The sequence below is a fragment of the Xiphophorus maculatus genome, chromosome 5 (genome assembly GCF_002775205.1).
Source record: "Xiphophorus maculatus strain JP 163 A chromosome 5, X_maculatus-5.0-male, whole genome shotgun sequence".
Taxonomy (NCBI): domain Eukaryota; kingdom Metazoa; phylum Chordata; class Actinopteri; order Cyprinodontiformes; family Poeciliidae; genus Xiphophorus; species Xiphophorus maculatus.
In genome coordinates, this window is record NC_036447.1 from 17,862,496 (window position 1) to 17,878,339 (window position 15,844).

Here is a 15,844-nt window from a genome sequence, read left to right on the forward strand (position 1 = left end):
TAGACCTAGAGTTTATTCAAAGCAGCCAAATACTTTTTTTTAAATCGTAGGCAGCCTTTTAAAAGCTGAAGTTCTGTTTAAGTTGTGTCACCCGATTCACATTGAAATCCGTTTTAAAAATTGTAATCCCAGAATTATATATTTTAAAAAGAAACAAATATTGCTATAGAACCTTGTATAAGTGATATTTAAATGTTTCTTTTTGTTATTTCCCATAATAATAAAGTTGTAATAGTGTATTCGGGTCAAACATTATAACTGTTACAGTGGAATATTTTCAGACCAAAACAGAGCAGATTCTGCCTTGGAACAGAAATGCATTCAGCTTCTTTTTATTTTTTAAATAAAGTAAAACTTTCGGTAACAAGATGGAAAAGGTAGATAACCCTTTTCTAGGTATGTTTACATTATCGTTGGGACTTTTTAAAACTGCAACCTGCTGTAACCTGAGACAAACACAAACCTGAATGGTATGAAAACAACTTTTTTGTCAGTTTTAATATGGAAACTTTGTAAAACCTGGTAAGGAAGACCGGTCCATGCTTACCCGTTCCCATTAACAAGTTGCTTTTCTAGATCTCATCAGCAACACCTGACAGCCTTTTCAACATAAACATGCTTTTTGTTTTATTTTAGAGATATGTTTAAGCCAACTTGTTTTCTTGTTTACATATTTCACCTAAGAAACAGTACAGGGGTGTACCCACTTTCTCTTTCCAGCTTTTTTGTTTAAAATACCAAGACAAACGCAGATGAAAGATGAATTATGAGCCCTTTATTTTTTTAGGACAGCTCCCAACAGCTGAGGCAGGATATGACACGCTAAATCTTACTCTGGAATGTATGACAATGGTACTACGGGAGTGTTTTCTTGCTGCTCCAATGTGCCTTTGACCACAAATGTCTCTATTTTTTTTTCTTTAATTATTTTTTCCTCCCACACAGACGGAAAAAACGTTTTACTTAACTTCACAAAAAAGTTGCCAGTGCTCTGTTGGAGTATTTGAGAATAGTAACAAGCATACAAACTTGCCACTTTATTCAGTCTCTCTGACACCCAACCACACATCACTTGTATACAGATGTGAACACACACTCAAACTGGCATACATCCACACTTAATACTGGAGTCTTTTTTCATTCAGACAGTCCCGTCTATGCGGTCGGACAGCAGATTGGAGATCCATGAGTCAATGAACTTTGAAGCAGAAAATGATTTTTGCCCTGGTTTGGAGATGAGCCATGCTCATGTCATTCCTTTATTAGACTCTGCTGAAGTAATCCTTTTCCAGATTCCTCTGTCCTCCCACGCCAGGATAAAAGTCTAAGACTGTGATGGTCTTACTTTGGGCTGGACTGGCCTCTGTAATTTAGGTTTATACCATCTATGGCATGTGTTTAGGTTGCGTTTTCTTTATTTAACAGTAGAAAAAAAACCCCCTTCTTTCTCTGCGTTTTTCCTAAGCAACCATGTCTTAATTTCTTTCCAAGCATTTCCTTTGTGGCTACATGTTAAATTGAGTGCATTTGACATGATTGATTGCCTCCATTATTCACAGCAATATAGCTCGGTAGGCTGTTTTAAAATGGCGTATCGGGTCTCATTTAGTTTTATGGTATCGTGTGTCAAGCGGTCCATTTATGTTTGACTCAACTGTCTTCAGTCTGGTGTGTTCACACAATTTTTCAAAGAAGCTGAGAACAACCACCAAGTTTCAGACGATGGCCATGGACGGCGTTATCTTGGATCCTTGGTGGTTAATTGTTAACCAGAGTTATGGTTGCGCAACGTTGGTTTTTTTTTAGGTACAGTCATGGCTGCTGAGAGGCATTTTTTAAAAGTCATTACAGACATAAAATACAATGTAGCTCTACATTCATTCACTGGACAAAGTTCAAACACAACTTGACGCATTAAGCTTGGCTTCATTTTTGCTTTGAGAGGCTTTAATGACATTTTCTCTGCTACTAACCCTATCAATACCCTTTAACTTTGTTTCTAGTTTTAACACAGATTTTAGTGCAAAACTAGAAATGCTCCAAGAATTCACCCAATCAGGATCAACTGTGCTACTTTAGATTTTTAAAAGCTCGACCAATAATTGGCTTAATGGAAACTAAAAAATTGTTCCAGGTGATAATAACAGCAGTACTCTTTGGTGTGGACTCTTTCTGGCTGAGGAGTACCTAAAATAAATTCTCTGTTTAACACTTTTACTATACGACTCGAGTAACTTTGTACCACTAACCTAAATGTCACAAGTATCCTTACAATAAAATATATCTTATTTAGAAATTGATATATAATCACAACTCTTTTTGTTGTTGTTAAATAACCTGTCTTTTTTGTTGCTTCGATGCATTGCCCCAGTCTTTTAAAGTTTAGAAGCTCACAGCCCCTCTCTGCTCTCACATCTCTCTCCCCTTTTCATGTTTGTGCTATTTTGAAGCCAAAAGGTGCTAACAAGCTCCACATGCTGCAGCTGAAAATTGCCGCTCTTCCCTGTTGTTGTAAATCTCACTTTCTAATTTTAACCCTGCTTAGCTGTAGGTGAAGAAAGATTGAAATGTGATGATAATCTGCTTATGTCACTCCCTGTCTTGAATTGTTTTAGCAATTTCTGCTTTTTCTGTTTCGACTTTCATCACTTTTTCTCTGCTTTATTTTCCAGCTTCTCGCTAATTAAGTATAAACTTCATTATCGCTTCTTTGCTGTTTAAATTCCTGGCTGCACCCTGCGTCAGAGCCTTGCTTTTTATCTGTGTGTACATTGGTGGTTTTCTGTCTGTCCTCTGATAAATCCTGGTGTTGGACTCATCTGTCCCTGTGCTGTGTGGTGACGGTCCTGTCCTGTCCTGTGCTCTGCTCTCAGTGTGTGAATGGAGCAGTGTGCGAGTACGGCCTCCCTGCTGGCCTCCGTGCGGGAGCAGGAGAGGCAGTTTGAGATGCTGAGCCGGGCTCTGGAGGAGGAGCGGAGGTCGTGTGCCGGCACCTTGCCCCGCCCCCTCCCCAACATGCAGGTAACGCCCTCTGACCCTTCTACCCTTAGTACCCTCATGCACCTTTTCCATCTCAGTCCTCCTTGGATTCTTCCCTTTGATCTAAAGCGGTTCATCCATTCATTCATGATCACCCTCATCTCATCTGTGCTGGACGGTAGCAGACCACAGCAGGAGCTAAAACATGTGACTCTTAGAATTCACCTTAAAGAAAGTCAAGTAAATGCTTTTTAAAACTTAAGCCCCAGAGGGGTTTTCTGAAGCATGTGTTTAAAATAAAACACCCAAATCTAATTTATATTTTCTTAAAAATTACAAGCTCTATTTCAATGATCTTGATATCAAGAGACTCCATCAGAAGTGTAAGTGCCACAGCAGCTGCTATAGTTTCAGAGAAAATGAGAATGGAACATATGATAAAATAATTTGGATTGGAACTGTCACAATAACGTGCTGAACAATAAATTGTATTAGAAATTTCTGCAATAAATGACAATATTGTTGTTTGGGGATAATTTTCACGCAATATATTAATGCATAATAATGCAAGTTTGCTCTCTCAAAGACTAATAAACTTTAATAATGTGCAAAACACTTAACACTGGAACTGGAAGATATTCTAAATATCCAAAACGAAACACAACACCCAAAAACAATAAATAAAATGTAAATAAAAACCACACTGAGTCAAAACCATAAATAAAATGGATTATGAAGTTTCTTTAAGCAAAATTGCCTGTCAAAGATATTAAGCATCAGAAAGATGAGCTTATTTTAACATACCATGTGATTACTTGCTTATTGCAACAGGTTTATCCCTCACCAGAATTTTTTGCATTATGGTGTAGCGTATATAGACCTTCTAGAAATATCACAAATAAGGCTACAAACCTTTGGAAACCACAGACTCACCTGTGGACATTACCTGTGCAAAGAACAGAAAGGAAAGAATAATTTCCTTTCTAATTAATATTTTTTGAAAGGCAATTATGTCTACAGAGACTTCATAATCCATTTTATTTATGATTTTGGTTGTGTGTTGTTTTTACTTTCATTATATTTACCAGTACTGTTTTTAGTCTCGTTTTTTGGATATTTAAAACTGGCTTCCAGTTCGAATGTTAAGTGTTCTTTACAAAATTAACATTTATTGATCTTTGAGAGCGTGAACTTGCATTATTTTTCCACCATCAATATATTACTTGAAACTGGTCTCAAAACATTAATGTTTATTGCAATAATTACTGGGACAATTTATCATCCAGCAAATTGGTTTCCTTGACAATTATAGTTCTAATTAAATAATAAGAAATTTATATTGGACTCAAATTCAAGTGCATTTTTTTGAAATCCAGTGTAGTAAAGAATATTACGAGAAATTAACACTTTTTTTCTGAAAGGGGGAAAAAAAAATAAAAGCACCAAAATATATGCTTTTTTTTGGCATTACCAGAACTCTAAGTTACACAATGATCGTTCCCCTCCAGCTGTCAGGCTTTGGAAATGCTGCGCCGCCCGATGGTTTTGTCCCGACTTGTCCTTGAATGTGTGCATGCAAAACTACGTCTTGCTTTAATGTTTGGTTTATCGTTCCTACTTTTTCTGATCCGGATTACTCTTGTTCTTCTGTCTTTACTTGCTGGAGGGTATCCCTTGTTGGGGTAAGAATGAAAATAAGATCCTGTCTTTTGATTTCATAAAGTATGGCACTGTTTTGCTTGTCAGTCACAGGGTGAGTCGGTTACTTGGCTCTGAACCCAAACTTAAAACGCTCGATAACTCTTTCACTTTCTGAGAGAAGCCATTAGTGTACCGGAACAGTTTAGCACGCTTCCTCACCATCAGGGAACCGTTGCTGCTTTAGCCAATAATAATCCACCTCAGCCTGCTGCTCTTGCATGTAGCCACACCTTAATCTGACAATCTCTCAGGTAATTTCAAGGCTGTTCTGAGTCATAAGGTGCTGCTGTAAATGCAGGATGTTAAATAGTGAGTGTGTGCAGATCAGGAAGGTTGCTTGTGTTGCCCCCATCACTGCTGTGTGTTGTTGTGTGTCAACATTGCCTGAAGGCTCCAGCATGCTTCTGCTACTCTCAAGGCAACACAACATGATATCAGTCTTTACTGACAGGTATCCACATGTCTCCATCTGCCCAGTTGCTTCTCTTTCTGTCTGTGGCTTAATCTGATCTGAACAATTTGTGTCCAGCAGCTTAATCTGATGTGTGTGTGTGTGTGTTGAAGGCTTTATTGTCATCAGTTTCCAGCCAACAATGTCTTATTTCTGGGTTTTTTTTTACTTTAAATCACGAAGGATCTCTTTTTAAATGTGTTCTCAGCAGGAACAGAGGTCTGTCTGTGGCTGAAAAATCATCAGTCATGTCAGGTGTACTTTCTTTCATTACTGACAAATTCTCCATTTGTCATCGATTCATACCACCATCACAGCCCATTCATTTAGTTTTACTATCATTATGCAACAATGCCCTGCAAAAGTATTCAGACCTCCTTGAAGTTTCTCATATTTTCTCTATATACTACCTCAACCTATAGAATTGTTTTCACCCTGAATCCAAATAAATATAATTCGCTTAAAGCCACAGATGTTATGTTTGGAAAAATTTTTTTTTTTTCCTAAATGTCTTATATGGGAAATTTGTTTTCATTTTATATAAAAAAAAATAAATTTTAAAATAAATGAAGCAAACATCAAACTATTTCATTATGATTGCTGGATAATGATGGTCAGTTTTTACATTTTCATTTGTAAAAAAGTTGCCAAACCCATAAAGTTTCCTACCACTTAAAATATGAATCACTATGTTTGTTGTCATTGGAAGTTCCAATAAAATAGATGTTGTGATTGTAAAGTAATCACAACATCTATTGTAAAGTAACTCAATGTGAAAGGTTGAGGGAGGATGGATTCTTAAGCAAAAACCATATTAAGGTAAAAATGTTTTACCTTCTTAAATATAGCAACCTAAGTTGTATCGTCATGACTGTAAGTATATATTTTTTAAACCATTTGTTTTGATTCTGGTCTTTTGATTACATGTCTGTAATGCATGATGGGGAAAAAAGGTCTCGTAACATTCCTTTTTTTCTTGCTACACAGATGTGGCTGAAATTAAAAAGTAGTCTGATAAATTGCTGCATTCTCCTTGTTCTGGATGCATAAAGGCATCTGCTGAGTAGTTAGTGGCGTGACACAAATGCTGTTTGCCTAGAAATGCATATTAAATTCAATTTCTTGTTAGTGCTGAGTGGTATTCTCTCATGAACATGATTTTGTTTCTGTCTGTTAACAGAACGGCCGCATTCCTTGTGATGCAGACCTAGAAAGGCTGACGCTGAACGAGGGTTACATCAACGGGACGCATCATGTAAGAATCAGACCTCTGATACCTGAAGCTAGAGATAATGAGCATCACATTCCTTTTCTGTCAATGGATAACTACTGTATATACGCTTTAGCAACATAGAAGTTATAATACGCTTTCTACAATATCAGTAGCTGATACTGATTTTAATAAACCACACACTGGACAAATGGAGTATAAGTTATAGACTGCATTTAATGCTCTAACCCTCATGACTGGAACTGGTTTGAGAGTAAATAGTTTATTGATCATCACACAATAAATTGAGCTATGTTATGATATTATATCAAATCGGCCCTATGGAGTCTCACAACTTGAGACATTGGGACTGAAATTGAGCATTGTGTACATGTGCATGTAGTTCAGGATGGAGCCTGGTCAGCTGATGCAGGAGACTTTCACAATGGAGGAGCCTCAGGATTTGGCCCCGGTAATCTCCGTGGAGATGGATGACGATGGGACTACAAGGCGCACAGAAACCACGGTAAGGAGGATATCAAATGTCAGTGGCGTGTTTTAGAATCGAAGAGTCCAGGTGCATCTCAGAAAATTAGAACATTATTCAAAAGTTCATTTATTCCAGTAACTCATTTAAAGAACATCATATAAATGCAGTTCACATAGACTGATGCTTTCAAGAATTTCTTTCTATTAACTATGATGATTTTTTTTTTACTTTCAGCTAATTAAAACAACATTTAAGATTACATCATTACATCAGACTCATAAAACAGTTTGAATAGAGAAGTTTAATACCTGCTTAAAGATTGTTTTCAAAAGATACTTTTAATCTGACAAAAAGAGCCTTGTTGGGAAGCATATTTTAATTTCTTGGTGTATCTGTGTGCCATTTTGTGTCTGTTGCAATTAAATGTTGACAGGGATTTTATTTTGTTTTGAAATGTTTGAGAATGTTTTCTCCAGCATGATTTTCAGACGTTACTGATTAAAGTAGCGTATGAAAACACAAACAGAACTGACTAAACCTCTCGCAGCAGCTACACGATGTCTTTTTCATGTTGCAATTAGTCTATGTGATTTGTAATATATTAGCACAACATAGTTCATAGTTGTGATCTGGGATTTATCAAAATTTAGCTTTTGAATTCATGCTTCTTTACTCTGATACCTGTAAATAAAACCCAGACAATCAGCTTCCTTTAAAAACTAAATAAAACCAGGCCAATCCTTAACAAAATGTCAACAAGTGTAAAGAACACAGCTCCTGTTTTAGGGCTAGGTGTGTTAACAAAAAACACGGTAATACACTCGCTCCCTTTATTCCCTTTTTAGGTGAAGAAAGTTGTAAAGACCACCACTACTCGCACAGTCATCCCCTCTGTGTCGGACACTCTGTCTGTGGATGGAGGCGGTTCTCTTGTTGGGGGTTACGCCCCACCCATGGTCTACAGACAGGGCCCTGGTGGCGCCGTGCCCATGGAGTACCCCACCCATACCGTGCCCCGCAATTATCACTACAGCCCCGCGGGGGGCTATGACGACTACCGTGGAGGACCTCCGTCTGAGCCATACTCCAGCCTTAGCAGGGGGGCTCGGATGGACGATCGCTACAGGTAACAGGAGTTTACTGAAATCTGCCCTCCTCTTATCAGATTTTAGTGATGTAGTTGCTGCATTTTGAGCTTGTTGCGTTCAAATGTTTAAATGGATTCATTTCGACTCAGTTTTCCCTCCACTCTATTCTCTATCAGACCAATCCACCCAGACGGCTACAGAACCCTGGATCCAAGCTACCGAGCTCCTAGCAGAAACCAGTTGGACCCATATGCTGCCCAACCACAAGTGTGTTCAACAGTCACTGCATCATTAGCTTCAGGGCTTGTTTTAACTGAATCTTGCTTTGGCATGCTGATCTTGCAGGTTTCACCTGCTAAGTTAACATTGATGATTTGTTTGCCAGCTGCAGTGTGTCAAAATTTACTGGAATAACTGGTCTGCAGCTACTGTAATGCGTTATTTCCATCCCCATTTCCATTTCTGTCTTTTCGCAGGTTGGGCGACTGGGAAGTGCAATGGAGCTGTCGTCCATTCCCCGGTTTGTCGCAGATCCGTACGGTCTGGAGGATGACCAGCGCAGCATCGGCTACGACGAGCCAGACTACGGCATGGGACACCCAATGCACTACAACACCATGCCCCTCAACCACGCCTTCCCACATGGCCCTCCGCCGCGCAGGACTGGGTGAGTGTGGTAGTACGGTTTGACAAAAATTTGTTTTTTCTCTGCCGTAACTTAGACAAGCTTGTTCTCCCTCTGCAGGAGTTATGAAGGTGCTTTAGATGGTGCAGGAGAGGTTTACTATTATGGTGCCGGGGCACCTCTGGCAAAGGGTGAGAGGGGCAGCGTGGCTTCACTGGACACTCTGAGTATGAGGAAAGGACCACCAGCCAGTGGATGGCGTCAGCCAGAGCTGCCAGAGGTCATCGCCATGCTGAACTACAGACTGGACCCAGTCAGGAGCAATGCAGCTGCATACCTGCAGCATCTCACCTTTAAGAACGACAAAGTAAGACTTTTTTTTTAATCATGAAGATGACCTTCTCCATGTGGTGCCCTTTTTATCCACGTGAGCACCTGACCTTAAAAGCGTTTGTGCACACCACTGAGCCTGGTGAAATATAAGGAAGCACATGAATAACATCAACCTCCTTGATTTGCAGGTGAAGTCTGATGTCCGCCGACTGAAAGGCATTCCTGCCCTTGTGTCCATGCTTGACAACCCTAACAGAGAGGTCAGAATTACACTCTCTCCAACTGGTTTCCTGTCTGCTTCATAAGTTATTTATGCCTGAGCTAAGTGGAGCCAAATTAATGCCTAAAAGGATCGAGCTTTTACTGCACTGCTTTTACTCTTTAAACTGAGTGCAATAAAATGTCTTAGGCAGTGTGTTTACATGGTAAATTTGGCGAGATGGAAACCTTCTGTGTTTGTACAAAAGGAATTAAAGCTATAAATTTGAATTATTTGGTGACACATGGTCTTACTATGATTTTGAGCTTAATTCATACGAATGTCTTTATTTTTTGATTACTTTCATATAGATGCCAATGTTGCAACATTTGTTTCTTTTTCTACAGAATGTAGTGTAATAAATCTCAATATATTGTACAATTTGTGTCTGAAACCAGTTTTAATAATCTTCAAATCAGATATTTCTTGGAAAATTCATGTATTGGTTCAAATCAGAGGCACTCTGGTTGGGATTAAAGGTGGGTTCATAACTCCACATTTCTGTGCATCTAGAGTGAGAGAGAAGTGTGTTATACACTATGTGCAGCATAACTCTGGGTTACAACATTCTGGTTCCTTTACCTGCGTTTAATCTTTTGTTTACAGAGTAATCACTAGTGTCTCATAAAGGTGTCCCTGGCTCTGTGTTACAGGTTCACTTTGCAGCGTGTGGAGCACTAAAGAACATTTCTTTTGGCAAAGATGCAGACAATAAAATTGCCATTAAGAACTGCGATGGAGTTCCAGCGCTGATCAGGCTGCTGAGAAAGACGCGCGATCAGGACCTCACAGAGATCATCACAGGTTAGAGATATTTTATTAAAAAAAGACAGGCTTCATATGGTCTGGAGATCCGGACTGTACTGTAATTTCTTTAATAATTTATTTTTAAAGCTGCTTTTCTTTCAAAATAAATGATTGAATGCAGTTGAAAGAGCAGAAACTTGGCAATATTTCCTCCACTAATCTGGCAGCTGGCTAGATCTCCTTCTGTTTGAAATTTGCATTTCGTTTAGTAGTTTTATTGTACATACAGGGATCAGAAACTTGTTGCAGGTTATGTCATTTATTTCAAGCCCATTAAATCCATTATGTTCTTGTCTCCACTTCCTTGCTACATTAAAAGTCTTCCTTCTGCTTTGCCCTACTATTGTGATCAAAAGACTGAGAACTTTTTTTTTTCTCTCTGTAGGTTTTTCATTTGTGGTAAAGCTCATTCTACTGATCATTTTCTTCTGTAGTCAATGCACATGAGCAAAACAAAGATTGAATGAGAAAAACACAAGGGTGTAAAAAACTGAACTGAATTACAGGGACAAGAATGAGAGTTATATTTAGTTAAATTACAGAATTCAGTGACCTAAAAAAGATCACATTCTTGCAGGCTGTTTCTCTCCAAATTGGATTGTTTAGGTTATTTTGTTATAGAGACAGTATGGATCATGATATAAAATGCTGAATAGATGTATGTAATGAGCTTTGTTTCATTTTTATATTGGCTGCTTACAGTAGCTGATAAATGTGGGTTGTAGACGGTCTTTGGAACGTGTACCTTGGATAAAATAATAAACTCTCAGCAAAAACCGATGAATAGGAATAAAAGATGCTGATGCATAACAAAATAAATGATCTATGAAACAATAGAAATGGTTATTCAGAAGTTGTGGATTACTATTATTGTTTTAATAATGCTATACAAGCATATTTCATGTAATTCAAAATTTGTAGGTGTCCTGTAGCTTTCCAATTATCTCTGTTTTTAAAGTGACACTTTAAAACAAGACTAAACTTCGTCTTTTCACACATTAACCATAAAATGGTGTGTCCTCCCCAAAGGGACTCTGTGGAACCTGTCGTCCCAGGACTCTGTGAAGATGGAGATTGTGGATAACGCGCTGCACGCTCTCTGTGACGAGGTCATGGTTCCCCATTCGGGCTGGGAGCGGACGACCAACGGTGCTGGAGGGGGCGAAGAAAACGGCAAGCCCAGAACTCCCGAGTGGGACACGGCGCTCACTAATACAGCGGGCTGTCTGAGGTATGAAGGAAGGAAAGGGAAGAACGCAGATCAAAGTTGCCGCTAATGGAGGGGAGACCTGATCTTTTCAGGAAAACAACAAGGAGTCTGGTTAAGCAGATTGATAGGACGAAGGAAGAAAGTTAACACAGCAGAGGACCTGGGTGTGTTTTTATAAAGCTTTGTAGAACATAGTTGGAATGCAAAAAATTTACAAGCTTTCATTAATCTGATTGAGCTCTGCTGCTCTTCAGGAAATGTTTTGTCTACATAAACATAGTCTGACTAGAGTAATTATGTAATGAATAATTTTTCTGCAACATTTGATCCTACAAGTGTGTATTTATGTTGCTTAGTTTTCAAAAGGTTTTACCAAACAAAGTCAAAAAGTGCGGATCACCCTAAGTTCTACCAATTACTTTCATACGTCACCTGATGTTATTTTATGTTAATCCCCATAAATACTACTGTTCACAATCTCTAACACCACACATCTCCCTGAACCCACCCTCTCTACCATAAAACATAGAGAGGGCAGCATCATGTTATGGGGTTGTTTTTCCTGAGTATATTGGTCAATCTTGGAACAAAAAGTCTATTAGAGGCTGGGAAAGACTTGAGACTGAGACAGAGGTTAAAAGTCCAGCGACTTCCAGCAAAATGCTGGAAAAACAGCATTTTGTTGCTGTTTTTCCAGCAACAAAATGCACATCTTTCTCTCTCCTCCATTGTTATTTCACCCTTAGTTATATAGAGTGAACTTTCACTCTAAACAACAACTTCAGACAAGAGAGAGCTACAGTGGAGAGGTTTAAGATCAAAGCGAACCTGCTTTAAGATTAGACTGACCCAGTCAAAGTCTGGATCCAAAACTAACTGAGAATCTGTGACTGAAGCCTGAAAATGGCTTTCCACAGATTCTTTCCATTGATTCTGATTGAACCTGATCGATTTCAAAGAGCAGTGGAGAGTTTTGATATAAACCAGGTTTATATCAACTCCTGATTCTATAAAGTATTAACAGAAGAGCTGAGCTTAAATGAACGCCACACTTTTAAGATTTGTATAAGTAAAAAAGAAGAAAAAAAAAAAAAGAGTATCCTTGTTATTACACCTCGCAATTGAGTTGGTGTGTTGCTGACAATTCTTTCAGAGCCCTGCTGCTTGTTAAATTTGGAAGAGGTCTGCCACAATGTTTAAATAAATCAGAGGAACGGGAAGAAAGGAATTTAAGTTGTTACAGGAAATAGCAGAGAACAGTGGGGCAATGGCCTATACACCGTAAACAGTATTAGCAGGCCAGTGGGTCTGTTATCAGTGGATTCGCTTCAACAGCTCGGTTAATTAGAGCTGTTCTGCTTCATGGGAGAAGTATGTAAATAATGTTATCTTGAAGACTTTAAAAGTCTTGTTGGTTAAAGATTTGTGCTCAGCATCAAGTAGGACCAACATCATGTTGAGCTTTGACTGTCTGCCTGATGCTCCAGAATGAATCGAGTGAATTGGGGATGAAAATGAGACATTAATAGTTCAACTTATAGAATCTGGTTTTGCTATAAGATGGATGTGAGAGGTATGGTTTGGATTACTAGCTGTAAGAACCAATCTCAGGGTTTATTCCTTAGGGGATCTAAATTCCCATCTTAACTCTGTTTAAAAGGCTTCCAAGATTTCCAAAAACCATCATTCTTCCTGACAGGCTTGAAAGCTCAAATAAATACAGATGAACAACTTTGCTTTAATTTATTAAACTTTTTCTGTGATTTGTGTGAACTTTCACTCAAAATAACAACTTTAGACATGTGATATAGTTCTCAGTTTCCAGGTATTCCAACCCGGCTATTAATTAAAATTTTTGAACAGGGATGAAAACTGTTTGAAGCTGGTGCAAACAGCTGATGGCAACTGGTTTATTTACTCAGCTTCTACTCGAACATAGCAGAGTTTTGAAGAAGCAGAAATTTTGCATCTCCAAGTACAATTACCAAAAGTTCTAAAAGTTATTTTAGCTTTTAATTTGATTCCAAATAACAATAAAAAAGAGAGTAGTAAAGTTGGAAGATTATCTCCATATATTCAGAAACCAGTGAGTCTTCTCCAGGTCAGATTTATCGCAGCTAATCTTGCCTTGAATTCTACATTTCCAGATCTTAATTAGGTAAAAGTACCACGTTTCGACAACACAATATGGAGCTGCGACTTCAGCATGTCATCGAACAAGCATTCGCTTTTTGATTCTTAGCTTCTCCCTCACTAGCTTCCACCACATTGCAAACAGTAGCCCGTCTCCCTTCAATGAAAGTGCTCATGTAACACACACATATTCCTTATCAGGAATTGTGCCGAGCTGAACAGGTTAGTAGCACAACACAGCACAATGCTATCAGCCATTGTTTTTGTTGTCATCTTCCCGCTCAGAGATAGGACAAACCCTACAGCTGTGCGTTCTGTGCAAGTGCACTTTCACACCTGCAGATTTCTTCACACCTCCTCATGGGATGTTACAGAAAAGTTCCACTCTGAGGCCTCGTTACACGGAGACACTGATGAATTAAATAGCAACATTTTTGATGCAATCCAGCCGCCCGTTTACGCGACACCAACGACGAAATTCTCTCACAGTGGAACTTTTGAAACCATGTCTCAGAGTGAAACTTTTCCATAACATCACCTACAAAGGTGCGTAGTATTCCGCAAGTGTGAAAGTGCATATGCGCAGTATGCACAGCTGTTTGGTGTATTCTGCTCATCCACTGGCACATGATAATAAAAACAAACGAGGATAAAGCTGTGCTACTTTCTGTCCCTCCATAGTTCTAGTGAACTTCGCGACTTGTACGTATTCGCAGTTAGAGGGACTGTGTCCTGGTGTCGGCCGAAACGGCCGTCTGTCGCTGGGAAATACAACACTGAATGGCTGCAGTTTTCTGGTTTATCCTGCTTCCTTTATGTTCTTCGACTAACTGAGTTAGTCAAGGACACACACACAGTTCAGTTTGAGCTTTAAGTGAGAATGAGTCAGAGATGTAACCGGATCTTGTCAGACTGTACTCTGACTGTACTCTTCTTTGTGAAACTGCAGATTTAAATGGAGTTTCATTCAAACAACTTTTGTTCATGTTCAGACACAGCTGTAATTGTTGTCGGCTCATGTTGTGACCAAAACTGACTCTTTTTTTTTTCCCCATTCTTTACGGCTTTTCATTTCTCAGTTGCCTCATTCTTCTCTTTTCGTGTCTGATTTTAGGAACGTGAGTTCAGAGAGAATTGAGGCGAGGCGGAAGCTGAGAGAGTGCTCCGGTTTGGTCGATTCCCTCATGTACATCGTTCAGTCCCAGATTAACTGTAAAGAGCTCAGCAATAAGGTACGTGCAAGATTGACTGGATTTACAATCAGTATGTTCAAAATTCTGCATTTAAAACTAATTGTGTATCCTACAATTTTTTTTATTTAAAAAAAAAATTTTTTTACACCTGCACCTTGTTTTCTTTATGTCCGCAGTTGACTGAGAACTGTATTTGTCTGCTGAGGAACTTGTCGTATCATGTGCACAAAGAAATACCGAACTTCGAGGCCTACGATGAGAGCAAACAAGCCAACTTGGGCCCTGCCCCCTCAAGCCAGAGGGCTGGCTGCTTCAGCTCCCGCAAGGGCAAAGGTCGGTGTCACAGAGTGACATGGAGTCGTGTGTTGTGTGTGCTCATTCAGTTTCTGGGGCATTTAGGGTGATATCACTGACTACACATTCCAACTCAACTGATACCAACACACACGCCTCAACAAACAAAACTACTTGATGTTTGAGGAATGCCAGCAATCTCTTCTCATCGTCTGTGGTCTCTGCTGGTTTTTCGTTGAGAGCATTGATTTGTTTCAGCTGCAGCTTTTTTTTTGCTGGAACACAAGCTGATATTTATCGTATCTGTATTCATGTTAACTGAGTTCATACAAAAATGGTGAGTTTTTTAATTAGTTATTTTTCACTTGTTTACTTTTTGATCATTAATGAATGATCCTAAATTTCTCTCTTTCTGAGAGTAAAAGTTCTTTTTGTTTAAAAAGATCCCTGCTGATAGAAACTTTACATGTCATGATCATCTAACAGCACATGTAGAAACAAACAGTTTAATACACATCTTGTTTCTACTGAGGAGTTAGTTAAAGGGTCGGGCTGATGTTAGTTTGCTTTCTCTGAGCTAATTGATGTTTGTTTTCTTTTACTAAGCTAAATCTGTTGGTAATGAAAAAAGACACATCTGCTTTTATTAGTTAACATTTATTTAACCAGATAAGATGATTGAGAACAAATTCTCATTTTCAACCACAACCTGTTCAGAAAACATTAAAATATCATAAAACAAAATATCTTAGAGGAATGTCATAACAGAAAAATTTCTGAAAATACAACCATATTCGTCACCTGTGAATGATACAGCGAGATCATAAAAAGTTACTTTTTCAATCCCTTTAAATATTTGGATCCTTGAATACATACAAGGCGCATGTCATCTGTGTTGGTAGTCAGGATGGAAGGAGGTTATTTGGGTGGCGGAGTAATGGCTGCTTTCCCTTTTAACGCTTTCTCTCCTTCGTTTTTTTTTTCTGCCACTCTTTTCTTTCTTATTTTTTTCTCTTCTCCGTTCCTCTTTTCCCCATCTGGGTCGGCTACAGATGAGTGGTTTTCCAAAGG

At 38.8% G+C, this 15,844-nt stretch overlaps 1 protein-coding gene across 9 annotated transcripts in view; it reads left to right on the forward strand.

Annotated features, from left to right (window-relative positions):
- LOC102237360 (catenin delta-1-like) overlaps nucleotides 1-15,844 on the forward strand; it is a 32,834-nt gene that overhangs the window by 7,230 nt on the left and 9,760 nt on the right. For 4 of the 9 annotated variants that reach the window (XM_023334558.1, XM_014470250.2, XM_023334559.1 and 1 more), the window contains exons 2-14: nucleotides 2,874-3,021; nucleotides 6,312-6,386; nucleotides 6,745-6,867; nucleotides 7,677-7,957; nucleotides 8,096-8,186; nucleotides 8,396-8,586; nucleotides 8,665-8,911; nucleotides 9,066-9,137; nucleotides 9,790-9,940; nucleotides 10,973-11,174; nucleotides 14,401-14,518; nucleotides 14,656-14,812; nucleotides 15,826-15,843. In XM_023334558.1, the coding sequence (XP_023190326.1) occupies nucleotides 2,881-3,021; nucleotides 6,312-6,386; nucleotides 6,745-6,867; nucleotides 7,677-7,957; nucleotides 8,096-8,186; nucleotides 8,396-8,586; nucleotides 8,665-8,911; nucleotides 9,066-9,137; nucleotides 9,790-9,940; nucleotides 10,973-11,174; nucleotides 14,401-14,518; nucleotides 14,656-14,812; nucleotides 15,826-15,843 (1,867 nt within the window). In that variant the 5' untranslated portion in view covers nucleotides 2,874-2,880. Of the gene's footprint in view, nucleotides 1-2,873; nucleotides 3,022-4,258; nucleotides 4,662-6,311; nucleotides 6,387-6,744; nucleotides 6,868-7,676; nucleotides 7,958-8,095; nucleotides 8,187-8,395; nucleotides 8,587-8,664; nucleotides 8,912-9,065; nucleotides 9,138-9,789; nucleotides 9,941-10,972; nucleotides 11,175-14,400; nucleotides 14,519-14,655; nucleotides 14,813-15,825; nucleotide 15,844 lie in introns of those variants that run through there. The other 5 variants (XM_023334560.1, XM_023334563.1, XM_023334562.1 and 2 more) reach the window with 3 other exon arrangements.